At 45.4% G+C, this 26,928-nt stretch overlaps 1 protein-coding gene across 5 annotated transcripts in view; it reads left to right on the forward strand.

Annotated features, from left to right (window-relative positions):
* Positions 1-26,928, forward strand: part of LOC138767873 (uncharacterized) — a 91,195-nt gene that overhangs the window by 59,229 nt on the left and 5,038 nt on the right. For 4 of the 5 annotated variants that reach the window (XM_069945722.1, XM_069945725.1, XM_069945726.1 and 1 more), the window contains exon 5: positions 15,032-15,283. In XM_069945722.1, coding sequence (XP_069801823.1) covers positions 15,032-15,283 — 252 coding nt within the window. Of the gene's footprint in view, positions 1-15,031; positions 15,284-25,775; positions 26,548-26,928 lie in introns of those variants that run through there. The other variant, XM_069945724.1, reaches the window with a different exon arrangement.

A 26,928-nucleotide genomic window follows, 5' to 3' on the forward strand; every position in this document is an offset into this window, starting at 1 on the left:
GGCCTGGAAAAACCGTGACCCCAATACCACCTCCTGTCAGGATGCACCATACACTGCAGATCCCATCATGCAGCATCCTGTCACTGCAACTCAGGCCTTGTCAGCCTCAGTTGCCAGCAGCAGCACAGTCTCACTGCCATTTACACCCCTAATGAGGCAGCAATCCCTGACCGAGTCCATGGGCAAACGTCAGGTGTACTCCAGCAGCCATCCCATGGCACAGAAACTGGCCGGACACCTGGTTAAGCTGCTGGTGCTTCAGTCCCTGCCATTTAATCTTGTGGACTCCCAGCCTTTCAGGGATTTCATGGCGTGTTCACACCCCAGATGGCAAGTCCCCAGCCGCCACTACTTCTCGAGCAAAGCTGTCCCATCACTGCACAGTTATGTGAAGAGAAAGGTTGGCGACTCATTAGGACTCTCGGTGTCCAAGACCGTGCACCTGAGTGCTGATGTCTGGTCCTCTAATTATGGGCAAGGCCAGTACATGTCCGTTACTGCCCATTGGGTCAACATCCTCCCAGGAGACCATCAGGAAGTTGGCCCATTCTTGCCACTGTCACCTCCACGGTGCTTTAGGGGGCCAGCAGCGGGTAGCACAAGTTCTGCCTCCACTACCACTGCAGTCCAACCTGACCCAGTGTCTTACCACCGATGTCAGGCCCACCGCTCTCAGGCTGTCCTCCATTTGGTTAGCCTGGGTCAACGAAGCCACAGTGGGCAGGAGCTCCTCCGGACCATCAGGGAGGAGATAGCTGAATGGCTGACCCCACGTCGACTAACGGTAGGAAGTGTTGTAGCGGACAACAGGAGGAACATTGTCTCTGCAGTTCAGCGGGGAGGGCTGACTCATACACCTTGTATGGCACATGTGATCAACCTCATAGTGCACAGGTTTCTCCGATCATTTCATGCACTACATGACCTTCTGAGGATGTCACGTAGAGTGTGCAAACATTTCAGCCACTCCTACGCTGCCAGGAACACCATGCTCAGAATCCAGAGACAGCGCGGTATGCCCCAACATTGGCTAATCTGCGACGTGCCAACCTGCTGGAATTCTGCCCTCCATATGCTCGACCGCCTGTACGAGCAAAGGTCAGCTGTAACAGACTACCTCATGGGGCAATCAGGCAGCTTCACGCCACACTGCGACTTCCAAGTAACACACTGGCAGTTAATGCGGGAAGTCTGCCAATTGTTGATCCCTTTTGAGGAAGCGACTCTCTTTGTGAGCAGGCAGGACTATGGGATCAACGACATCATCCCACTCCTCCATGTTCTGGAAAGTGCGCTGAGAAACATCATCAGCGAGGATTCCCAGGCCACAACTCCAAGGCTGAACATCGCCTTGAGCCCAGAGCTGGATGAAGTGCAGATGGAGGTTGAGGAGGAGGAAGATGTCTACGCCCAGCCATTCCGCACACCGCCACCTGGCTTCTCTGCCTCTCCATCACAGGAGGAGATGGAGGATGAGGTGGTAGAGGAAGAGGAGGAAGACCCCAGCAGACCCTGGAGCTACACCGAGGACAGTGGAGAGGAGAGGCGGTCATTGTCCTTGGTGCAGATGGCAAGGTGTTTGCGGGAGTGTCTGCGGTACGATAACCGGATTGTGGACATCCGCCAGAGGGACCAATACTAGATGGCCACCCTGTTGGACCCTTGCTTCCGCCGCAAAATGGCAGAATTCTTCCCGCCATCACAGAGGGAGGCTAAACTGGTGTACTACAGGGACATGCTCACCAGCCAGTTGGTCTCAACTTACCTGCGAGACCAGCCAGGTTCCCAGACAACATCCTCTGGGGGGGAACCAGCGCGCTCCACTCCCACCACCACTAGTGGAGGCGTCAGAAGTCGCTACAGCCTGCAAGCCCTCATGAGCGATTTCATGCAGCCAGCTGGTGAAGAAAGGACACAGCACCGGACTCATGGCGTGGACCAGCATGAGCTCAGCCACCAGGTCACTGCCTACCTTGATTCTACCCTGCCCCAAAGTGTCACCGACCCCGTGCAGTACTGGGCAGAAAAACTGGAGATTTGGCCTCAACTGGCAGAGTTTGCCTTGGCTCTGCTATCCTGCCCAGCCAGTAGTGTGGCGTCAGAGAGGGTATTTAGTGCGGCGGGTAACATCGTAACACGAGGCTCTCTTGCCACAGTGTGGAGATGCTCACTTTTGTTAAGATGAATCGTGCCTGGATTACATCGGATTATACCACCCCCCTGCCTGATGTGAATGACTAAGTCATCAGTCACTTGTTTTGCATGGCAATCCGTGTGTCCAAGAAATTGACCTTGATATCCTAAATATGTGCCCAACGTAAAAATCCGTAATTTAATTTATTAAGTAATGTTCCCCCCTTAGACCCTAAATTTTTTAAAAAAATCACCTTAAAAATTCCCAACTTAATTCAGATACATTTGAAATAACAGATCCCCATTTCCAAATTTGATGCCCATGGTGTGTTGGCCATTTAACATCTCCACACCAGATTAATGCCTTGCACCAGTGCACCGTCCAACCCATACCCCAAGAACAGTAGCAACCCTAAAATAATCCCCATGTTTATGCTTCAAAAAGTGTGGATTTCACCTTTTGTGAACTATAACCGTGGGGTTTTATCCCTGGCACCAGTGCCAAGGAACACTACTCACCGTTTTGTGAGCGGGTACTAACTGTTCTTAAGGTATTTTGTGGATATCATGAGAGTAGTGAAATCTTGCACCGCAAATCCCGATGGGTTTCTTCTGTGTGGAAATTATTTCACGCCTCTCATGCAGTCACGCGTGGAATAAGGCTGTCTATGGGGTATATATCACGGAGGCTGCTGTCCTTCAACTGTGATATAAAAAAACACCAAAGTTAGTTACAGCAACAAACTGTTGCTGAAAGGCCGGTTATCTTGCCTTATTTACGGGGGCCTTTACAATGGGAGGCTTTTTTGTGGTTCCCTGCTGGCTAAAATCCACACACATCGTTGGCTGATTTTATGCCACCTTCAGTACTATGGGGCTGGGCAGCAAATACCTTAAAAATTCCCAACTTAATTCAGATACATTTGAAATAACAGATCCCCATTTCCAAATTTGATGCCCATGGTGTGTTGGCCATTTAACATCTCCACACCAGATTAATGCCTTGCACCAGTGCACCGTCCAACCCATACCCCAAGAACAGTAGCAACCCTAAAATAATCCCCATGTTTATGCTTCAAAAAGTGTGGATTTCACCTTTTGTGAACTATAACCGTGGGGTTTTATCCCTGGCACCAGTGCCAAGAAACACTACTCACCGTTTTGTGAGCGGGTACTAACTGTTCTTGAGGTATTTTGTGGATATCATGAGTAGTGAAATCTTGCACCGCAAATCCCGATGGGTTTCTTCAGCGCAGAACTGCGTATGTCCGGCCGGCACCCTAGTACTGAATGCCATTTGGTGAACGCTATAAAAAGGCCCTGTGGATTTTACTCAGCAGACCCGCAGCCACATGTGAAGGTACCCATAGGGTGAGGTTTTTTGGGAGTGACAAAAGCGAGGGTCGGAGGTCACTCCCATACCTCGTCAGGGGTTTTTCCCCTACCCACTTTAAAAGATGAGTCCAGGCAGTCAATAACTTTCTGTACCCTTACTTGACCCAGAAACTTATTAATTGACCAGACTTATCCTTTAAGCCAGCTGGTGACAGCACTTAAAAAACACAAAAGCAAACATCCATTGTATTGGACGCTACACCCGGTTAGGACATCAAACTGGTGTTAAGAAAAAAATATATATATATGTGTGTATCGCCAACAGCCATAGGCCCAGATCCAACAGGTTTGACACCAGAGTAGTTGCGTCAATTTATAAAGCAAGTGCCAGTGAGGTGTCAATTTAATGAAAATTGGACACGTATTTTTGGATAATGGTACTGGGGTAAAGCCTTCTTGAATCTGTGCCTTTTTAAATGTCCTTTTTTCACCTCATGCATTCTGAGGGTGAGGTTCTCTGTCTATTTATCCGTATCCTGCTAGACTAGGTGTAATGTTAGAGGGGGTGTTTTTTAACGCTGACTGTCCTGTGCTGAACTCTACATTAACATGTTGTCATGTTTAAAGAATGATTTTTACACACATGCATATCCTTAGCTTCAAACTTTAGTTGTCTGTACTAGGTCCTTTTGGGTCCAAAAGAATACTACTCCTACTAGTGCCCCCACAGTCAATTGTTTATTTGGAAACATACTGGGTGAAAGCTGCCTTCTCAACGTGTCTGTTTGTAACAGTACTAGCCTGAGAGCCATCAACTGCTGCCTTCTCCTGGTCCTCAACTGGTCTGTTTTAAATAATACTGACATGGAATCAATCAAATGCTGCCTCCTCCTCCTACTCAAGTAGCCTCAATAATACTGGCCTGGAATTGATCAACTGCTGCCTCCTTCAGCTGCTCAAGTAGTCTGTTTTTAATTATACTGGGCTGGAATCGATCAACTGCTGCCTCCTCGTCCTCAGTTAGCCTCTCCTCCATAATACTGGCCTTGAATAGATAAACTGCTGCTGCCTCCTCCTCAAGTAGCCTCTCCTCGATAATCCTGGCCTGGAATCAATCAACCGCTGCCTCCTCCTGCTGCTCAAGTAGTCTGTTTTTAATTATACTGGCCTGTAATCGATCAACTGCTGCCTCATCCTCCTCAAGTAGCCTCTCCTCGATAATACTGGCCTGGAATCAATCAACTGCTGACTCCTCCTGCTGCTCAAGTAGTCTGTTTTTAAGTATACTGGCCTGGAATCGATCAACTGCTGCCTCATCCTCCTCAATTAGCCTCTCCTCAATAATACTGGCCTGGAATCGATCAACTGCTGCATCCTCCACCTCAAGTAGCCTCTCCTCGATAATCCTGGCCTGGAATCAATCAACTGCTGCCTCCTCCTGCTGCTCAAGTAGTCTGTTTTGAAGTATACTGGCCTGGAATCGATCAACTGCTGCCTCATCCTCCTCAATTAGCCTCTCCTCGAATATACTGGCCTGGAATCAATCAACTGCTGCCTCCTCCTGCTCTTCTAGTAGTCTGCTTTTAATTATACTGGCCTGGAATCGATCAACTGCTGCCTGCTCCTCATCAAGTAGCCTCTCCTCGATAATACTGGCCTGGAATCGATCAACTGCTGCCTGCTCCTCATCAATTAGCCTCTCCTTGATAATCCTGGCCTGGAATCGATCAACTGCTGCCTCATCCTCCTCAAGTAGCCTCTCCTCAATAATACTGACCTGGAATCGATCAACTGCTGCCTCATCCTCCTCAAGTAGCCTCTCCTGGATAAGACTGGCCTGGAATCGATAAACTACTGCTGCCTCCTCCTCCTCAAGTAGCCTCTCCTCAATAATACTGGCCTGGAATCGATCAACTGCTGCCTGCTCCTCATCAAGTAGCCTCTCCTTGATAATAAATGTGAAGGAAAAAGTGATTGGCTCACCACGCAGCTGCAAACTTCGGGTAATAAAACCCACTGCACTCCAATTATATGGAGCGATATACTCACAGAGTCGATATGACTTCAGAATTCTTTTTAATTTTCTTCTATGAATAGATGCAGCATACACAAAAGAGTTACATGCTCACAGCTGATGTGACTCTCAAACCCGGACGCCCAAGTACGTCCTCCTCGCGGACTTTTCTGAGGATGCCGACTCCTCCTTCTCATGCGCAAGGACGTAAGGAAGAGGGCGGGATTATAACGAATCAACATTTAACCCTGTAAGTATCACTAGTCAGTAGTATAACATATAATATCACACAATGCTACAAATTCATTATAATACGCATGATAATTGGGTGAAACTGAAGGTAATAACTATACGTGCTAGATGTTTACAGAAATGCACTAAAACTGCACACTTCATTGAGTCCGTTAGGACTCAATGTTTCTAATTTGGAAATCCAATACGTCTCACAACGGAGTAACCGCTTGCGGTTCTCCTCTCTGTATGCACACAGCTCAACCTGCTCCACAATTTGCCATCGTAAATCACAGATATTATGTCGATTTTCAGAAAAGTGTCTCGCAACGGTCGTCTCACCGAACGTTCTCTGCTCCTCCTTTACTTTACTATCATGTTTAATGCCAAATCTACGTATAGCTGTCTTATGTTCGTTCAGACGGATTTTTATCGGGCAACTCGTCTGCCCGACGTACCCAAGTCCACAAGGACATTTAAGAAGATACACCATGTTCTTGTCATTACAAGTAAAAAAGCCCTTCATTGGATATTTGGTCCCTTTCCTAGGATGGCTGATATACTCTCCTTTTATGATAGCACTACAATGTTGGCAAGATAGGCAACTAAATGTGCCTTTACGTCTGCTGGCTAAAAATGTCTGTTTAGAAATCTTTTTCTTGGCTATATCCCCTCTGATCAATTTGTTACCCACTGATTTATTTTTTCTATAGCAGAAGATCGGGTTCTCTCTAAAGATATTACTATACTTCGGGTCACTTTTTAATAAGCCCCAATGCTTCAAAACACATTTCCTGATAATATCAGCATGTCGATCGTAAGTGGTACAAAATACCAATTTTTCTTTTTTATCTGTTCTAACACGTTTTTTTCTTAAATCGTCTCTCTGTAACCTGATGAAAAAACGTATCGGAGATTACCTGGTGATCCCACGATGCGGTTTAAGATAGAGGTGGATTCCTTCATTAATGAAGGTGTGATAAGCGGCGTCATTCAGCAAAAAACAGCTGATGCTTTATATGTTGAGACCCCCCGTGTCCCTATTCTGTATCTCCTGCCTAAAATACACAAGGACTGCAGCAGCCCACCCGGGCGGCCTATTGTTTCTGGCTCCGGGTCGCTGCTGCAGTCCTTGTCAGTATATGTGGATCCCTTTTTGCAGGAAATTGTGAAGAAATTAGACAGGTGTCTTCTGGATACATGCCATTTTCTCAATGTGATGGAGCAAACAAATAGTAAAGATGTTACTTATCTCTGCACACTTGATGTGCAGAGTTTATATACCAACATTCCGCAAGATGAGGGTATGGCATGTATCAGAGAACAACTAAATAAAAATACCAAATTGAGTAATAACATGATTAACTTTCTTATGGGATTGTTAGAACTCGTCCTAAGTAGGAATTATTTTAGATTTGATGATGACTTTTTTCTACAGACCCATGGCGTTTCTATGGGGTCGTCGGTAGCTCCAAGCTTGGCGAATATCTTTATGCATGCCTTTGAGGAGAGGTTTGTCGTCCCGGTCATGCCCACGTCGTCCATGTGGCTGAGGTACGTGGATGACGTGTGCCTGCTCTGGACGTCGGACGAGACTTCCTTGTTGGCATTCGTAGAGACTTTGAATAAATGTCACGAATCCATAAAATTCACATTGGAATATAGCAGGAATAATATCCATTTCTTGGATGTAGAGATCATAAAACAGGAGACGGGGTTTGAGACAACAATGTTCTCTAAACCCACCGATCGTAATAATTTGTTACATCGAGAGAGTCAACATGCCCCCCATGTCTTCAAAAGCTTACCAAAATCGCAGTTTATAAGAGCGAGGCGTATAGCCAGTACTGAGAAGGAGTATAAGAAAAATGCTGAGAAGATTAAGGCGAAGTTTGAAGAGAGGGGTTATAATAAGAAGGAGGTGGAAAGAACAGAAAAAGAGGTGGGAAGGTTACAGAGAGACGATTTAAGAAAAAAACGTGTTAGAACAGATAAAAAAGAAAAATTGGTATTTTGTACCACTTACGAGCGACATGCTGATATTATCAGGAAATGTGTTTTGAAGCTTTGGGGCTTATTAAAAAGTGACCCGAAGTATAGTAATATCTTTAGAGAGAACCCGATCTTCTGCTATAGAAAAAATAAATCAGTGGGTAACAAATTAGAAAAAAGTAGTAGGCTCTCTAGAAGAGGGAAAAATAGTCTATATAAACTGGTATAGAATGTATGTTTAGATTGTGGCAATATAGGCCATACAAATGAAAAGGATCTAAATAATCATTAAACGTTTAATCCGTGTCTAGAGATACACTTCTATATAGAACATAAACAATACAATACCACAATAATCAAATGCAGCTAAAATGTACTCACTATGTCAATATAACCATATGTGATAAGATTAAAAGTATACATACGTTAAATATAGATGAAAATATAAGTTAAAAAATAAAGGAGAAAAAAATAAAAAATAAAAAATGAAAAAATATAAAATATGAAATATAAAATATAAGTTGTCAAAATGAGCCCTGTGGTATTTGACTGCGCCGGGCCCAGCGCAGTCACTCCACTTAAATGAATATACAGATGATCCCGATTATTATTTCATGTCAGCAGTATAACGTTCATGCAATCTCCACTATAGAAAGTTAGTTGTAGTCTGTCTTGCGAGTTCTATATATTATATAGGTTAGTGCAATATAGACGTCTTAGGAAGGCTCCGTAGTGATAAATGGTTGTGGTACGGGCCGTGGTCTTTACAATCTTTTGGATGATAATATATGCATATAGGGTAGATTGGTACTAAGATAGTGGTGGTGGAAAAATCCACCCCTCACCCTTCCGAGGACGGCTCTCACGGATCGATGAAGTGGTCGCAGTGATCCGACCATGTATGGACTCGGTCTCTCCGGGGTCTGCACTCCTGTGCTCTAAGTTAGCACGATGTTCTGTCTCTCGTGGAGTCTCCGTTACAGCAACTGCCGGTCAGTGAGCGCGCACTCTTTCCAACCGACGTTTGAAATGGATGCCGCGGAGAGTGCGGCTCCGATTCGGGATCTCTTAAGCAAAACTTGTGTATAAATAAATGGCTCTGTTATCCTATGTTCTTTAGGACGCGTTTCAGGAGGGCTACTTGCTCCTTTCTTCAGCAAAAGAATTTTGGATAACTATCCTGTTACTGTGTATTTTAGGCAGGAGATACAGAATAGGGACACGGGGGGTCTCAACATATAAAGCATCAGCTGTTTTTTGCTGAATGACGCCGCTTATCACACCTTCATTAATGAAGGAATCCACCTCTATCTTAAACCGCATCGTGGGATCACCAGGTAATCTCCGATTATTATTATAATGAATTTGTAGCATTGTGTGATATTATATGTTATACTACTGACTAGTTTAAGGAGGGTCTCCGTCGGCGCGGTTTTAATGCTCTTTGTTAATTTCTTTTTTTTTTAAAAGTTGTACCAATAAAAACGCATATATTTTTAAGGAGCTGTGAAACATCCCTTGTTTTTTGACACTATTCACACGGGTGACGGCCCGCAACATTTTTCACGCGCTCCTGCCTCCCGGGGAACTGCATGATATCACAACCACGAGTTGCCTAAAGGGTGAGCTGAAGTCTCCTTCCTTTGTTATACATTCAACTGACTAGTGATACTTACAGGGTTAAATGTTGATTCGTTATAATCCCGCCCTCTTCCTTACGTCCTTGCGCATGAGGAAGGAGGAGTCGGCATCCTCCGAAACGTCCGCGAGGAGGACGTACTTGGGCGTCCGGGTTTGAGAGTCACATCAGCTGTGAGCATGTAACTCTTTTGTGTATGCTGCATCTATTCATAGAAGAAAATTAAAAAGAATTCTGAAGTCATATCGACTCTGTGAGTATATTGCTCCATATAATTGGAGTGCAGTGGGTTTTATTACCCGAAGTTTGCAGCTGCGTGGTGAGCCAATCACTTTTTTCTTCACATTTATTGTATATATTGGACTGCTTGTCCGGACTGGTGGAGTTCGGAAGTGTGGAGGGTGCTCATGAGCATTGTAGTGCGTGCTATTTTTGTTGAATTGCCTCTCCTTGATAATCCTGGCCTGGAATCGATTAACTGCTGCCTCATCCTCCTCAAGTAGCCTCTCCTCAATAATACTGGCCTGGAATCGATCAACTGCTGCCTTATCCTCCTCAAGTAGCCTCTCCTGGATAAGACTGGCCTGGAATCGATAAACTGCTGCTGCCTCCTCCTCCTCCTCCTCAAGTAGCCTCTCCTCAATAATACTGGCCTGGAATCGATCAACTGCTGCCTGCTCCTCATCAAGTAGCCTCTCCTTGATAATCCTGGCCTGGAATCGATCAACTGCTGCCTCAGTCTCCTCAAGTAGCCTCTCCTCAATAATACTGGCCTGAAATCGATCAACTGCTGCCTCATCCTCCTCAAGTAGCCTCTCCTCGATAAGACTGGCCTGGAATCGATAAACTGCTGCTGCCTCCTCCTCCTCCTCCTCCTCAAGTAGTCTCTCCTCAATAATAGTGGCCTGGAATCGATCAACTGCTGCCTCCTGCTCCTGAAGTAGTCTGTTTTTAATAATACTGGCCAGGAATCGATCAACTGCTGCCTCCTCCTCTTATAGCCTCTCCTCGATAATACTGGCCTGGAATCAATCAACTGCTGCCTCCTCCTGCTCTTCTAGTAGTTTCTTTTTAATTATACTGGCCTGGAATCGATCAACTGCTGCCTCCTCCTGCTCTTCTAGTAGTCTCTTTTTAATTATACTGGCCTGGAATCGATCAACTGCTGCCTGCTCCTCATCAAGTAGCCTCTCTTTGATAATCCTGGCCTGGAATCGATCAACTGCTGCCTGCTCCTCATCAAGTAGCCTCTCCTTGATAATTCTGGCCTGGAATCGATCAACTTCTGCCTGCTCCTCATCAAGTAGCCTCTCCTTGATAATTCTGGCCTGGAATCGATCAACTTCTGCCTCCTCCTCCTCAAGTAGCCTCTCCTTAATAATACTGGCCTGGAATCGATCAAATGCTGCCTCCTGCTCCTGAAGTAGTCTGTTTTTAATAATCCTGGCCTGGAATAGATCAACTGCTGCCTCATCCTCCTTAAGTAACCTCTCCTCAATAATACTGGCCTGGAATCGATCAACTGCTGCCTCATACTCCTCAAGTAGCCTCTCCTCAATAATACTGGCCTGGAATCGATCAACTGCTGCCTCATCCTCCTCAAGTAGCCTCTCCTCGATAAGACTGGCCTGGAATCGAAAAACTGCTGCTGCCTCCTCCTCAAGTAGCCTCTCCTCGATAAGACTGGCCTGGAATCGATAAACTGCTGCTGCCTCCTCCTCCTCCTCCTCAAGTAGCCTCTCCTCAATAATACTGGCCTGGAATCGATCAACTGCTGCCTCCTGCTCCTGAAGTAGTCTGTTTTTAATAATACTGGCCTGGACTTGATTAACTGCTGCCTCCTCCTCATATAGCCTCTCCTCGATAATACTGGCCTGGAATCAATCAACCCCTGCCTCCTCCTGCTCTTCTAGTAGTCTCTTTTTAATTATACTGGCCTGGAATCTATAAACTGCTGCCTGCTCCTCATCAAGCAGCCTCTCCTTGATAATCCTGGCCTGGAATCGATCAACTGCTGCCTGTTCCTCATCAAGTAGCCTCTCCTTGATAATCCTGGCCTGGAATCGATCAACTGCTGCCTCATCCTCCTCAAGTAGCCTCTCCTCAATAATACTGCCCTGGAATAGATCAACTGCTGCCTCATCCTCCTCAAGTAGCCTCTCCTCAATAATACTGGCCTGGAATCGATCAACTGCTGCCTCATCCTCCTCAAGTAGCCTCTCCTCAATAATACTGCCCTGGAATAGATCAACTGCTGCCTCATCCTCCTCAAGTAGCCTCTCCTGGATAATACTGGCCTGGAATCGATAAACTGCTGCTGCCTCTTCCTCCTCCTCCTCCTCCTCCTCCTCAAGTAGCCTCTCCTCAATAATACTGGCCTGGAATCGATCAACTGCTGCCTCCTGCTCCTGAAGTAGTCTGTTTTTAATAATACTGGCCTGGAATCGATCAACTGCTGCCTCCTCCTCATCAAGTAGCCTCTCCTCGATAATACTGGCCTGGAATCAATCAACTGCTGCTGCCTCCTCCTGCTCTTCTAGTAGTCTGTTTTTAATTATACTGGCCTGGAAATGATCAACTGCTGCCTGCTCCTCATCAAGTAGCCTCTCCTTGATAATCCTGGCCTGGAATTGATCAACTGCTGCCTCATCCTCCTCAAGTAGCCTCTCCTTGATAATACTGGCCTGGAATCGATCAACTGCTGCCTCATCCTCCTCAAGTAGCCTCTCTTCTCGATAAGACTGGCCTGGACTCAATCAACTGCTGCCTCCTCCTCCTCAATTAGCCTCTCCTCCATAATACTGGCCTGGAATCGATCAACTGCTGCCTCCTCCTCATATAGCCTCTCCTCGATAATACTGGCCTGGAATCGATCAACTGCTGCCTCATCCTCCTCAAGTAGCCTCTCCTCAATAATACTGGCCTGGAATTGATCAACTGCTGCCTCATCCTCCTCAAGTAGCCTCTCCTCCATAATACTGGCCTAGAATCAATCAACTGCTGCCTCCTCCTGCTGCTCAACTTGTCTCTTCTCAACAATACTGGACTGAGAGGCGAGCAATCTACTGCTGCCTCCTCCTGGTTTTCGACTTGTCTCTTCTCAACAATACTGGCCTGGGTGCAATCAAGTGCTGCTGCATCCTCCTTGTAAACTTTTTTTTCCAATATTTTTTTTCACTATTTTGGCACTTTTATTCACTATATTTTATTAATTTTATTCCTATTATTATTATTTTTTTTCTCATTATTTTTGGAAAAAAATTTTCCCACGTTTTTCATTGTAATAGCAACTGCAACTAAATGAAACTATACCCTATCACACTCCCACTATTGTAGCTGCAATTATTCAGCCGTTAGAGCAAGGTTCGTTTTCAGTTCGGTTTGGACCGATCCGAAATTCACGAAAGTTCGCTGGATCGAACCGAACCTTTCAAAAGTTTGCTCATCTCTACTAAGCTCTCTTCATCAGATACAGTACATACTTGCACTGTATCTGATGTGAAGACAGCGCTGGTGTTTCCAAGGATTTTGGCAATTTTTCCTTTTTCCTTTCCTGCAATTTTACACGGGCCCCCACTTAGGGAGCATCCCGGCGTGCTACTCCATACTAGCTTGCAGTCTCCAGCACCAGGACCATTCGGACTCTACATCGGTACCCCATTTCAGGGGTGATATGCATTAAGCCCAAGTGGCAACAAGGTGAGCCCCCTACTAATCTCACCTTCCCTCTTCCTTACTGTACGGTATCACACGAGGCGCCTGTTTTCTTTTTCCTCTACTATTTAGAGAGAGAAGGAGAAGAGGATAAGTCAGACAAGAAAGAGCACCTGTGAGTTGTCAGCATATAACACATAACACAGAAAACTTAACCCATAACCTTCCTTCAGCTCTGCATAGAAATAATTCATATAAATATATATAACAGTGACATCTAGTAGGGAAACGGAATACTTCATCCACTATTTAACCTGAGTGCGAACTTTAGGACAGGTGCATAAAAGAACACTAATAGTGGGACAACAATTTATAGGAGACTGTCACCCGGAGGTATGCTCTATAGGAGACTGTCACCCGCAGGTATGCTGTATAGGAGACTGTCACCCGGAGGTATGCTGTATAGGAGACTGTCACCCGCAGGTATGCTCTATAGGAGACTGTCACCCGCAGGTATGCTGTATAGGAGACTGTCACCCGGAGGTATGCTCTATAGGAGACTGTCACCCGGAGGTATGCTGTATAGGAGACTGTCACCCGCAGGTATGCTCTATAGGAGACTGCCACCCGCAGGTATGCTGTATAGGAGACTGTCACCCGGAGGTATGCTCTATAGGAGACTGTCACCCGCAGGTATGCTCTATAGGAGACTGCCACCCGCAGGTATGCTCTATAGGAGACTGCCACCCGCAGGTATACTCTATAGGAGACTGCCACCCGCAGGTATGCTCTATAGGAGACTGCCACCCGCAGGTATGCTCTATAGGAGACTGTCACCCGCAGGTATGCTCTATAGGAGACTGTCACCCGCAGGTGTGCTGTATAGGAGACTGCCACCCGCAGGTATACTCTATAGGAGACTGCCACCTGCAGGTATACTCTATAGGAGACTGTCACCCGCAGGTATGCTCTATAGGAGACTGCCACCCGCAGGTATGCTGTATAGGAGACTGTCACCCGCAGGTATGCTGTATAGGAGACTGTCACCCGCAGGTATGCTCTATAGGAGACTGCCACCCGCAGGTATGCTCTATAGGAGACTGCCACCCGCAGGTATACTCTATAGGAGACTGCCACCTGCAGGTATACTCTATAGGAGACTGCCACCCGCAGGTATGCTCTATAGGAGACTGCCACCCGCAGGTATGCTGTATAGGAGACTGTCACCCGCAGGTATGCTGTATAGGAGACTGTCACCCGCAGGTATGCTGTATAGGAGACTGTCACCCGCAGGTATGCTCTATAGGAGACTGCCACTTGCAGTTATGGTCTATAGGAGACTGCCACCCGCAGGTATACTCTATAGGAGACTGCCACCCGCAGGTATGCTCTATAGGAGACTGCCACCCGCAGGTATGCTCTATAGGAGACTGTCACCCGCAGGTATGCTGTATAGGAGACTGCCACCCGCAGGTATGCTCTATAGGAGACTGCCACCCGCAGGTATGCTGTATAGGAGACTGTCACCTGCAGGTATGCTGTATAGGAGACAGTGACATCTAGTGGTGGGAGTGCAAACTGTTACCTTCATCCCAGAGCACATACACATATCGATACCAACCTACCCCTGACAGATACAGCAGTGGCAAACCCGCTGTGGTACACTGCAGTCTCTTACAACAGTAGGTAGTATTCTCCAAACTGTAAGTACAGGTTTCTTCTAGCGGGTTTCATAGTAGGGAGTCAGCCTCCAGATCTCAATCCACTCCATCATCTGTGGGATCCACGGAGGCTGCACCTCTCACAGGACTATAGGGGAAGGGGGGACACAACAGGGCTATGGGGTTGGGGGGGGGTGAATACATCACAGGGATATGGGGTTTGGGGGGGGGATGGGGAGAGAACACATTACAAGGCTATGGAGGGCGCACCCCACATCTTCCAGCATCTGACACCACACTATGGGGAAGGCAGCTCATACATCTCTGATACCTGTCAGGGTCTCTTCTCCATCTCTCCTTTGTTTTCTTTAGATCCTCTCTCGGACCCCCGTCTGGAGATCACCTGCCCTTCAGATGGATGTGTTCGGGTCTCCTGTATGACAAGTGCCTTGGCGTCTTCCTTCTCCTGGTTTGTAGATGGAAATCTTGTACAACCCTCATCATCATGGAATGTTACGGAGAATGTAATGTCTGGATGTCCCAGAGTCCCTATGAACATCAGCTGCTCCGCCAGGAACTTTGTCAGTGAAGTCCACACTCCAGTGACCACAGTGTCATGTTCAGGTAAGGGGGTCAGGGTGGGGACATGACCTCCCGATCTCATGGGGAAATCTGTCAGATCCATTGAGGTCACATCTTCCATCTTCCATTATCTGATATCCCCTGATACCGCAGGAAACTCGGCAGCGGGTGAAGGCTTAATCTTCCGGTTCCCGTTACATCACACACACTTATTACAGTGCATTCAGCCATAGTTACACTCTAACGCCATCTAGTGGTAGTGCTAGGTAGAACATTACAGAAGTTTCTAGCAAAAGGGTGGGTTCATACTACGGAATTCTCACGGACAATGTCCGCGGAATTCTGCAGTATGTCCGTGCGCCTTTCTGCCGGCTCCATAGACACCATTCTATGGGCCGGCGTACTCCGCTATCCACCGAAAGAACTGACATGTGACCAGTTTTGGGGTGGTTCATATGCTACCTGTGTTTTAACCCTGCTGTTCTGTTTGGCCAAAAATGACTGAATTTGAAATTTGATATTTTTTTAAAGGGAACCTGTCACCCCCCGTGCCGGGGTGACAGGTTCCCGACCCCCCGTTAGAGCCCCCTATACTCACCTGATCCCGCCGGGTCCCGCTTCTGGATGCGGTCCGGTGACGGAGATCCCAGCCGCTGCAGCCCGGCGCGCGCGCTGAGAGATGAGTCCAACGCTCATAGAGAATGACGGAGTGCTGGACTCTCCTGTCATTCTCTATGAGCGCTGGACTCTCCTGTCATTCTCTATGGGTGTTGGACTCATCTCTCAGTGTGCGCGCCGGGCTGCAGCGGCTGAGATCTTCATCACCCGACCGGATCCAGAAGCGGGACCCAGCGGGATCAGGTGAGTATAGGGGGCTCTAACGGGGGGTCGGGAGCCTGTCACCCCGGCACGGGGGGTGACAGGTTCCCTTTAAATATTCATTATGCAGTTCTGAAACTTGTGGTTCATTGACTTTTCCTCATTTGAGGGGTTCTTACTAATAGCAGTTTTTATTTCTTTATTTGTTGTTTACTTTTTGCTCCACGTCTTTTTTTACTCTTGTACTGTTTGGTCAAAAATGGCCGATAGCCTTTTATACTAATCTCCAGCCATTTTGTGAAGCTATAATCTCATTTTGGTCAATAAGTAACTGAGACAACAGAAAGCCGGACATGATGTTATATTACAATGCTGCTAAAGGGGCAGATGATACTCTAGAGCAGTGATGGCTAACCTTGACACTCCAGCTGTTGCAAAACTACAATTCCCATCATTCCTGAACAACCAAAGATATGGCTTTGGCTCTCCAGGCATGATGGGCGTTGTAGTTTTGCAACAGCTGGTGTGTCAAGGTTAGCCATCACTGCTCTAGATCAACTCATAGGCACTTACACCTGTAAACACAAAACTAATCGGTGGCCAATGGTTGTTTTTTTTACGATATTCTTGATGTGTTGGTGTACAATGTATTTGTGTTATGGCGCTTAAATAGATCCAAATTGGAAGAAAAATAAACTGTAAAAAAGAAGAATGGGAACTTTTTTTTAGAGGAATTGGGAAAATCACTTGTTCCCTGTCATCCTGTTAGCCTCACAACGGATGGGGTGTCTCCGCCCCTGTGGACTTGCAGGACGATAGGAATTTTAATGAATTAACACTTTAACTCCACCCCCTTAGTCTATATAGCTCCCCCGGCCCCTCATACCTCAGTTTTTATTTCGTCCTTCTGGTTGCAGGCTTAGGACGTGTGCTAGATGGAGGTCCGGGTGGTAGCGCCCTGATCTCTCTCTGGCTATAGCAGAAGATGTGCGGCGCGTTCGCCGTCTCCCAGGGCTCGTGCGCGGCGGACCTGTCTCCTGTGATGGGAGCCACCATTTTGTCGGAGTCCATCTCCGATATAACCGCCGCTCTGGCTGCAGGATTTCGGGTTCTACCTTCTATGGTGTTAAGGGATCGCCCCTCCAGGAGTCCCTGGATAGTTGTGGCAGTCTTTCTCTTGGCCATATGATAACGAATATGGGGGCGGGGCTAACTTTTGGCGCCAATTGCGGCCATTTTAGCCGGCCAGGAACGCCGTATTCTTGCTGTCAGTCCATCCTAAGGGAACAGACTACAGCTTTAGTGAGTCACTGGGTGCTTACAGCAGGAAAGACTATCTTGCCAGGATCTAAGGTAATGTCACTCGGAATCTCTCTCTTTGCTTGCTTGGATAATTTTAATAAGGATTTCTACAGATGTCTTCCAGAGAAGGATCAAAGGACACCTCTTCAGGGAGGAAGTCAACCAACAAGCGCAGAAATCCAACTAAGTGGTCTTAGACGCTTCACTAATGTGCCTACTAGGTATATATTCTGATATACATAGGTATATATGTGTTTTTCATAGAGAAACAGTTACCTGATGGATGGGAGTATCTGAAATGTCAGGACTGTAGATCCCAACCTCCAGACAGAGGAGAACCGGATGTACAAGATGTTGTGGTCTGGGTCAAGGACTATGTCGCACAGTCTGTGGGCGGACTCAGACAGTCTATAGAGGATCTAAAGAGTTCATTTCAGCGTCAGTAGTTACATTAATGAACATATAATATTTGAAAGATTCACTATCATACTTACCTTCTCCTCCTTCCCGCAGAAAGTCATAAAAGACCCAGAAGAGGGAGATCACCGATGGGAACTGAGTATAGTGTAATCGACGAAGTGAGATCTTCGGACGATGATGATGATGATGTTGACCCTAAAGCTATGCGATTCTACTTCCCGGTAGAGAAGGGGTCTAAACTTATTAGGGCAGTTAGGGCCCAGAATCAGCCTGAGGAGGATGGTGAGATGATCAAGAGTGAATGGCAGAAGCCTGAGAAGGCTCCTGTTATTTCTAGGAGGTTTAAAAATCTCTTTGTCTTGCCAGAGGAGAAGTCCAGTTCCAAGGTTCATCCTCCTAAGGTCGATGTGGCAATCGCCAAGATTTCTAAAAGAACCTTAGTCCCAGCTGAGGATGGGTCCAGCCTGAAGGACCCTATGGATCGCCGGATGGAGGTGTCCTATAAGAGGGCATATTCTGCAGCTTCTGCGCAGATCTCAGTAGCAAATTCTTCTTATGAAGTTGGTCGTGCGCTCAGAAAATGGCTGATGAAGGTGCAGGATAACATTGAGAACGGGACCAGGAGAGACGACATATTATCTTCATTTAAAGAGATTAATATGGGGATAGATTTTCTTTGCGACGCCGCATCTCAGCAAGTGAGACTTGCTGCAAGATCTATGGCATTGGCTACGGCAGGCCTTAGAGCCCTATGGCTCCGACCCTGGCAGGGTGACTGTCCTTCAAAGTTTTTTCTTTGTAATTTGGAGTATGTCCCAGGAAGGTTGTTTGGGGAAGAATTGGATAAGCTGATGCTAGGTCTTTCAGACAAACAAGGGAAATCCCTTCCCTACACTCCCTACGACTTTTCGTAAACAGTTCAGGAAGGATAGAACCCCCCAGAGGGTCAGGCAGTACCGCTATTCTACAAAGGGCAGAGGTGCTTATTCCAATAAGAAGGGTCCATCAAGAAGTCAGATTTTTGACGGTACAGGTATTCCGGTAGGAGGTCGTTTAATTTTCTTTTCAGAAGAGTGGGAATCCAAGATTACAGATCCTTGGGTTCTTGGGTTACTCCCTGTCCTTGGAAGATCTTCCTCCAGAAAGATTTTTGATTTCTCTTCCCCCTTCACCTCCCAGGGGAGTTATTTTAGAGGAAGAAATCCAGTCTTTAATTTTGAAAGCAGCTCTAGAAGAGCTGCCCCCGGAAGAGTGCGGAAGAGGAGGAGTGTACTCACCAGTTTTCTTGGTCCCTAAGCCTTCAGGCAAATGGAGATTAATAATCGACATCAGATATTTGAATCAGTTCATCAGAAAGAAGAAATTCAGGAAGGATACAATCAGGTCAGTCCAGTATGTCCTCCTCAAAGGGGATTTTTTTGCTTCCCTAGACCTGCAGGATGCTTATTTTCACATCCCTATTTGGCCTCCTTACCGGAAATATCTGAGAATAGCTGTACAAATCAACAAAGAGCTGCGTCATCTACAGCTCAAAGTCCTACCCTTCGGTATAACCACAGCTCCCTTTGTATTCACCATGGTGGTATCCTCGGTGGTGGCGGAACTTCGTCTACAGGGGATCAGAGTTATCCCGTTCTAGACAATTGGCTCATCATGGCGGCCACGGCAGACCTCCTGAGCACGCAAATCACCAGAGTCCTTCAGTTTCTGCAGTCGTTGGGATGGATCATCAACAGAGAAAAGTCGGAACTTCTTCCATCAACAACCAAAACCTTTTTAGGTTTCGTCATCGATACAGTCCAGATGATGATTTTCCTTTCTCCCCAACGGAAGATGAGGATCTACAGAGAGTGCGAGTTTCTGTCAGCCCACAGGCCGGTTCCAATAAGAACATTAATCCGTTTTCTAGGACTTCTGTCCTCTTCGGCAGATGCGGTACCCTGGGCACTCTGGCATATGAGGACCATCCAGCTCCAGATGCTAAAATCATGGGACAGAGACCTAGCTACTCTGGATACCAAAATAATTCTCTCTTACGAGAGCAGGAAATCCCTTCTGTGGTGGAAGAATCTCAAAGACAGCAGGAACATAGAGGAGCCTCAGTGGAACATACTTACCACAGACGCATCAGGAACAGCCTGGGGGGCATACCTAGGAGAGTTACAGGTTTCAGGACATTGGATGCCGGAGGAATGTCTACTATCTTCGAATGTTCGAGAATTGAGAGCAATCATCAATGCCCTCTGTCATTTTTCTCCCCTACTTCTTCAGGCGGCTGTTAAGATACAGACAGACAACATCGCGTGCGTTTGTTACGTAAACAAACAGGGAGGCATCAGGTCCAATTCTCTTCTGAACGAAGTAGAGAGGATCTTCACCTGGGCAGAGGGGAGGATAACCAGGTTATCCGCAACCCACATAAAAGGGGAACAGAACATCTTGGCAGATCGCCTCAGCAGAGGTTTAACAGTACCAGGGGAATGGTGTCTTCACCCGAGAATATTCAGCCAGATAGTGGAGAAGTGGGGTCTTCCTCAGATCGATCTGATGGCGACAAGGAACAACACGAGACTTCCAGTTTTCTGTTCCCTGTACAGCAGCGACAACGCAGTAGTAGTGGATGCGATGACCATACAATGGAAATTCGACCTGGCATACATCTTTCCACCTGTATCCATGATACCGAGGGTATTAATGAAAATTAGGCAGGATAAAGCATCCATAATAGCCATAATGCCGTTTTGGCTGAAACGAGCCTTGTTTCCCATGCTGAAGTTGATGAGCCAGGGGAACTATTGGAGGTTACCTCTTTGGCCGGATCTGATAACACAGGACAGTCAGAGATGCAACAGCCTCAAAGCGTTCAACTTAACAGCATGGAGGTTAGAGGGCCCATATTGAGACCTGCAGGGTTCTCTAGTAGGGTGTTGGAAACTCTCTCTCACTCTAGGAGTGAGGCGACTAATAAATCTTATGAGAGGATTCGGAAAATCTTCCACACCTGGGCAATCCGGAAGAACGTCGATCCAGGATCTCCTTCCATTCCTCAATTTCTGGACTTTTTACAGGAAGGATTTGATAAGGGATTAAGACCAAGCTCCATTAGAGTCTAGATAGCTGCCTTGTCCGCCTGTCTCGGAAGGAAGTTTCTCCAGATACAGGAAGTCAAAGATTTTGTCAGAGCCATAGAAAGACTAAGACCTTCACTAATTAGACCGGTTTCACCGTGGGATCTTGGACTGGTTTTTAGACAACTGTGTTTATAGCCCTTTGAGCCTCTGCAAGAGGTAGATCTGAAGTTCCTAACATTGAAGGCAACCTTCTTGCTGGCAATAACATCAGCCAAAAGGGTAGGAGAACTACAGGCGTTAGGGTCCGCAGAACCCTATACATCTTTTCTTCCGGACAATGTTATTCTACGTCTGTTACCTTCGTTCAGACCCAAAGTGCCATCTTTTACCAACTTAAATCAGTCCATTTTTTTTACCAGTGTTCTCTCCAATGTCGGAGGAAGAAGATTCGAATTTTGCATCTTGAGACGTAGTCAGAGCCATTAAGATTTATCTGGCTAAAACAGCTGACTTTAGGAAGGAGGAGAATCTCTTTATTTTATATCAAGGAAGATTCAGAGGCAAGAAAGCCTCCAAACCATCCCTGTCAAGATGGATTTGTGACTGCATTAAAATTTGTTACGAGGAAGCGAAAATTATTATGTTAATTTGTTTTCCCGAAGACCCATTGGCATCACAACATTGGGGTATTATCGCCCCTGCGAGCCCCTGGGACGAAGGAATATTTAACCCCTTAAGGTCAAAGCCTATTTTCGTTTTTGCGCTTTTGCTTATTCCATTTTAAGTTTAAAAGTCCACAGCGCTTGCATTTTTTCACCTAGAGACGTATATGAGCGCTTATTTTTTGCGAAACCAATTGTACTTTGCAATGACAGGCATTATTTTTCCATAACATATGCTGCGAAACCGGAAAAAAATCATTTGCGCTGTCAAATTGAAAAAAAAACGAATTTGTTTTGATTTCGGGGAGTTTTGCATTTACGCCGTCCGTCCTATGGTAAAACTGACTTGTTATGCATGTTCCTCAAGTCGTTACGATTACTATGATATATAACATGTATAACCTATTGTATCTGATGGCCTGTAAAAAATTCAAACCATTGTTAACAAATATACGTTCCTTAAAATCGCTCCATTCCCAGGCTTATAGCGCTTTTATCCTTTGGTCTATGGGGCTGTGTGAGGTGTCAGTTTTTGCGCCATGATGTGATCTTTCTATCGGTACCTTAATTGCGCATATACAACTTTTTGATCGTTTTTTATTACATTTTTTCTGGATTTGATGCGACCAAAAATGCGCAATTTTGCACTTTGGAATTTTTTTGCGCTGACGCCGTTTACCGTGCGAGATCAGGAATGTGATTAATTAATAGTTCGGGCAATTACGTGTGCGGCGATACTAAATATGTTTATTTATTTGTTTATTTATTAATTTATATTTATAAAATGGGAAAAGGGGGGTGATTTGGACTTTTATTAGGGGAGGGGATTTTTTATTAATAAAAACACTTTTTTACTTTTTTTTTTTTTACTGTAACTAGAAGCCCCCCTGGGGGACTTGTATATAGACAGCACTGATCTCTCATAGAGATCAATGCTGTGTATATACACAGCAAAGATCGATTAGATCGGTCATAGATTACTATGGCCTGCTGCAGGCCATAGCAATCTATTGCCGAGCCGGGATCAGCGTCATTCCGACGCTGAGGCCCGGCACGGGCAGAAGAACGGATCTCCCCCCCGCGATGCGATCGCGGGGGGGAGATCCGTCCCACTAGACACCAGGGACGTGAGGTCTGAAGTCTGAGGCTTAATTAGCCGGCGCGGCAACGGGACCCGCGCCGGCTAATAGAGGCACTGCCCGGCTGCATGTGTCAGCCGGGATCAGCGCCGTTCAGAGCGGGGTCCCGCCGAGTGAACACCCCGAGTGGCACCATGACGTATCAGATACGTCATGGGTCGCTAAGGGGTTAATGAATACTTAAAGTAAACTTTTTAATCTTTATTACTCCTCCCCCAGGAAGTATAAATAGACTCCACCTCCCCACACACCCCAGTCAATTATAAAGAACATAACACAGGGAGGGTGTCTTGTGATGCCAATGGGTCTTAGGGAAAACAAATTAACATAATAATTTTCGCTTCCCTATCGTCCCATTGGCATCACAACATTGGGGAACTAGCAAGAATGCTCCTCAATGGGTAGGTTCTCGATTATAGCTGCAGACAATACTGATCTTGCAAACGTTGTTCTTGTAGCACAAGACACGTCCAACCGATAATGTTTCACAAAAGTCGAAAGGGAAGACCAGGTCGCTGCCTGACAAATCTCCTCCAAGGGCATAGCGGCACGTTCAGCCCAGCTAGAGGCTACTGCCCTGGTCGATCCAGCTGATATTATCAAAAGCCTTTTCGGCGTCAATTGCCAACAGACCTGGAGAGTGGCTGGAACGACCCACCAGACTGGGCCGCTAGTACCGTTCTTATATTAGTGACACCAGAACGTCCTTTTATAAAGCCAACTTGATGGCTGCCTATTAGTGATGGTAGGATGTCTGCCAATCTATTGGTCATAATCTTTGCCAACAATTTTAGGTCTACATTTATTAAAGAGATTGGCCTGTATGAATTAGGAGATGTCGGATCCTTCCCCTGTTTGTGTAGTATTTTGATATATGCAGTATCTCCTGAGGGGAGCATGTGATGGTCAGTCAGAATAGTTTGGAAAGTAGAAAGAAGAGTGGGGGAGATGACAGAAGACATAGATTTATAAAATTCCGCACTATAGCCGTCAGGGCCTGGAGCTTTGTTATTTTTAAGTGTAGAGATAGTGGCAGTAATTTCCTCCAATGTGACTGGGGCGTTGAGAGAATCAAGAGAAGGTAGAGTTAATGACTCTAGAAAGTTCTTACCAGCAGCCAGATCAAGCCTATCTTTGGAATATAGTGAGCGGTAAAATTGTTGTAAAAGTTGTGATATGACTTTAGGATCTTTTTGTATATTACCCGCTGTATCTCTGAGAGCAGGGATATGTGTAGTAGGTCTACGTCCTTTAGCAAGGTTAGCTAACATTTTCCCTGATTTATTACCATTGATCTCTATATATAGCATTGAGTTTTTCCTGTGCAATTTGGAAAGCTTGTCTAGCTGCTGTCCATTTAGATTTATTGTCATCTGTAGGGGAAGACAGGAAAAGAGTGTATGTAGAGCGCAGATCTTGGGAAAGTTAAAGATAGTTTTTACGTGCTTCACGTTTCTGGGCAGCCACATAAGAAATTATTTGGCCCCTTAGAACGGCTTTTGCAGTCTCCCAGAAAAGTATTGGGGATTGTGTATGTTCAGCATTGTTAGAATAAAAGTCTGACCACCATTTTTTTAATAGTTTGATAAATGATTCATCATTAGGTAAATGAGAAGGAAATCTCCAAATAATATCGGATCCCTTCTGAAAAATATCTCTTAATTGTAAACTAACAGGGGAGTGATCCGAAATGACTATATCATGAATTTCAGAGTCTTCTACTCTGCCAAGAGAGTCCGGTGACACTAAACAGTAGTCTATACTTGACCAGGCCGTTTGGGAGTGAGAGTAAAAAGAGTATTCTCTACCATCTGGGTGTAGATGACGCCAAGAATCAGATAGGGAGGTAGAATTAAGGAAATTGGATAAAATATTATCTGATGAAGTATGTACAGTAGGGGTCTTAGTTCTTTTTCTATCTTCAGTTGTATTAGAACAGTATTTAGGTCTCCACCAACTATTTTAAGATTATTGTCATCTTGCAGAATGAGGTTTTCCAATTTTTTAAAAAAATCAGGTCTCTGAGTGTTGGGACCATAAACGTTATATATGCTATATTTGCCTGCTGGAGTATCATCTTGATATTGAGATAATACCGTACAAATACCGGCTAAATTTTTATGTGTAAGAATAACTACCCCGCCTTTACGGTTAATAGCTGGTGAACCATAAACTGCACCCACCCAAAAACGTTTGAGTCTGAAATAATCCGATTCAGTTAAATGTATTTCTTGCAATAATACTATATCGGCCCTAAGTCTCTTAAGGTGTTTCAGTATAGAAGTCCTCTTAGATGGGGAACGTAGTCCCTTAACATTCCAAGTGATTAATTTCATACAATATTATTAGAAGAGGAGGTGTTAAGAAGAGACCCTGGAAGCACAATAACATAGTGGGTAACCCTGTCAGGCAGAAAAAGAGGATAGCATGTAGCATTTTCAGACAAACTAAAGGTGATATACCTAAGAATAAAACAGTTAACAATATAAACTAAGCGAATAAAGTGAGATGTGGACTTCACTTTTTTCGTATTGTCCAATGTTCGGAGCATTCGCAAACTCCGCATTATGGAGAAGAAATAAAGAGAAAGAAATAACTGGTGGAGAGGTCACATCAACCTCCGCTCCACTAAATGAGTCTATATTAAAATTAAAGACATACACATCCCTACCCTCCTGAGAAATGTGTGAGTTGTCACAGGGAAGCAAATAAATAAAATAAAATAAAAGGGAGAGCCAGTATATAATGATTAGTACTTAAAGAAGTTGTACTTAAACCTAAAACCATACAAGGTGGAATTATACATATACATACATATACATGCACAGACACATATACATATATATACATATACATACATACATAAATACATACTTACACACAGACACACACACCACCAAATGCATTACTACCTAGACTAAAGAAAATAATAATGTAGTAACAAGGTGTCCCTAATATAGTATTTAGTCAACATATATAGGACTTAATAGAGAAAAAATACTCAGTTTTAATGAGCAGCATAGCGTCCAACAGAATAGAGATGGCGTTCATAATCATTCCATTTTGTCTACCGTGTCAGTAGGACCATCCAAACGTCGTCTCTTGTGCTTGTCTTGAATAGGTGGAGTGAGACCCTTTACATCTTTAAGGGAAGAAATGGCTTCCTCAGGAGAACTGTAAAGAGAGGCTGAACCATCCGATCTGAAAACTTTCAGTATGGCAGGATACAGAAGAGCAAATCGTATTTGATTTTTCACCAATGTCGAGCAGATGTGTGCGAAAGCTTTACGTTTTTGAACCACTGCTGCGGAGTAGTCATTAAACATGAGGATTTTGTGGCCACGAATTGCAACATCAACTGTAGATTTTTTAAAGCTTTGTAAAATGTTGTTTTTATCATTATAGTTCAGATACTTGACAATCACTTGTCTGGGTTTCTGTTCTTTTTTATTTGCATCTTGCTTTTGTTTGGCTGGTGGGGGTCCCACACGGTGCGCTCTTTCCACAGTAATGTGACCTGGGATACCCAAGGCTTGGGGAATTTCTAGAGAACATATAGCATGTAATTGCACGGCTGGAATGGATTCAGGTAAACCTATAATACGTAAATTGTTGCGCCTAGAGCGGTTCTCTAGATCATCAGTCTTTGTTTGCAATGAAGCTGTGACATTCATATTCTGTTGTAGTTATAGAATGTATTTCATCTTCTAGCAGGCTGACTCTCTCCTGAAGGTCAGTAATCTGTGAGGTATGCCTTGCTATATCTCCCTGTATGGTTGCTAGGGAGGAAACTATAGTGGCCTTAAGAGAGGATTTTATGTCATTTAATATCATCTTGGACACTTGAATTGCCAGTGCCTTGCAAGACATATTTAGTCCTGGTATTATGGTGTCACAGAGGTCCGGCCCTGGGGTTTGTGAGGTGTTTCCTCTGTGTGTGCCTCAGCAGCAGCACCTCGTGTGGGCGCCATCTTAGGTGTCCCTGTGACAGAGCTGTGAGGTAATGAAGGAGGGCTTATGGGGAGGTGTATAACTGCTTCCCCGCTTAATGAAGTGGTGCCTCCGACTCCTCGGCACTTAGAGAAGTCAGAGATGTGGTCCGGCAGGGCCAGTAATGTCAGGAGTCAGAGCGGGGAGCGATATTATGAGCGGAGGGTGGAGAAGCTCACTCACACTGCTGCCATCCCATACGCGCCGGAACCGGAAGTCATTGTTAACCTTTTTTTGTGTTGCAGCAAGTAAAAGAACACTGGGTCACTTACACACTGCAGTAC

The sequence above is a fragment of the Dendropsophus ebraccatus genome, chromosome 11, assembly GCF_027789765.1.
Source record: "Dendropsophus ebraccatus isolate aDenEbr1 chromosome 11, aDenEbr1.pat, whole genome shotgun sequence".
In the NCBI taxonomy this organism is placed as follows: Eukaryota; Metazoa; Chordata; class Amphibia; order Anura; family Hylidae; genus Dendropsophus; species Dendropsophus ebraccatus.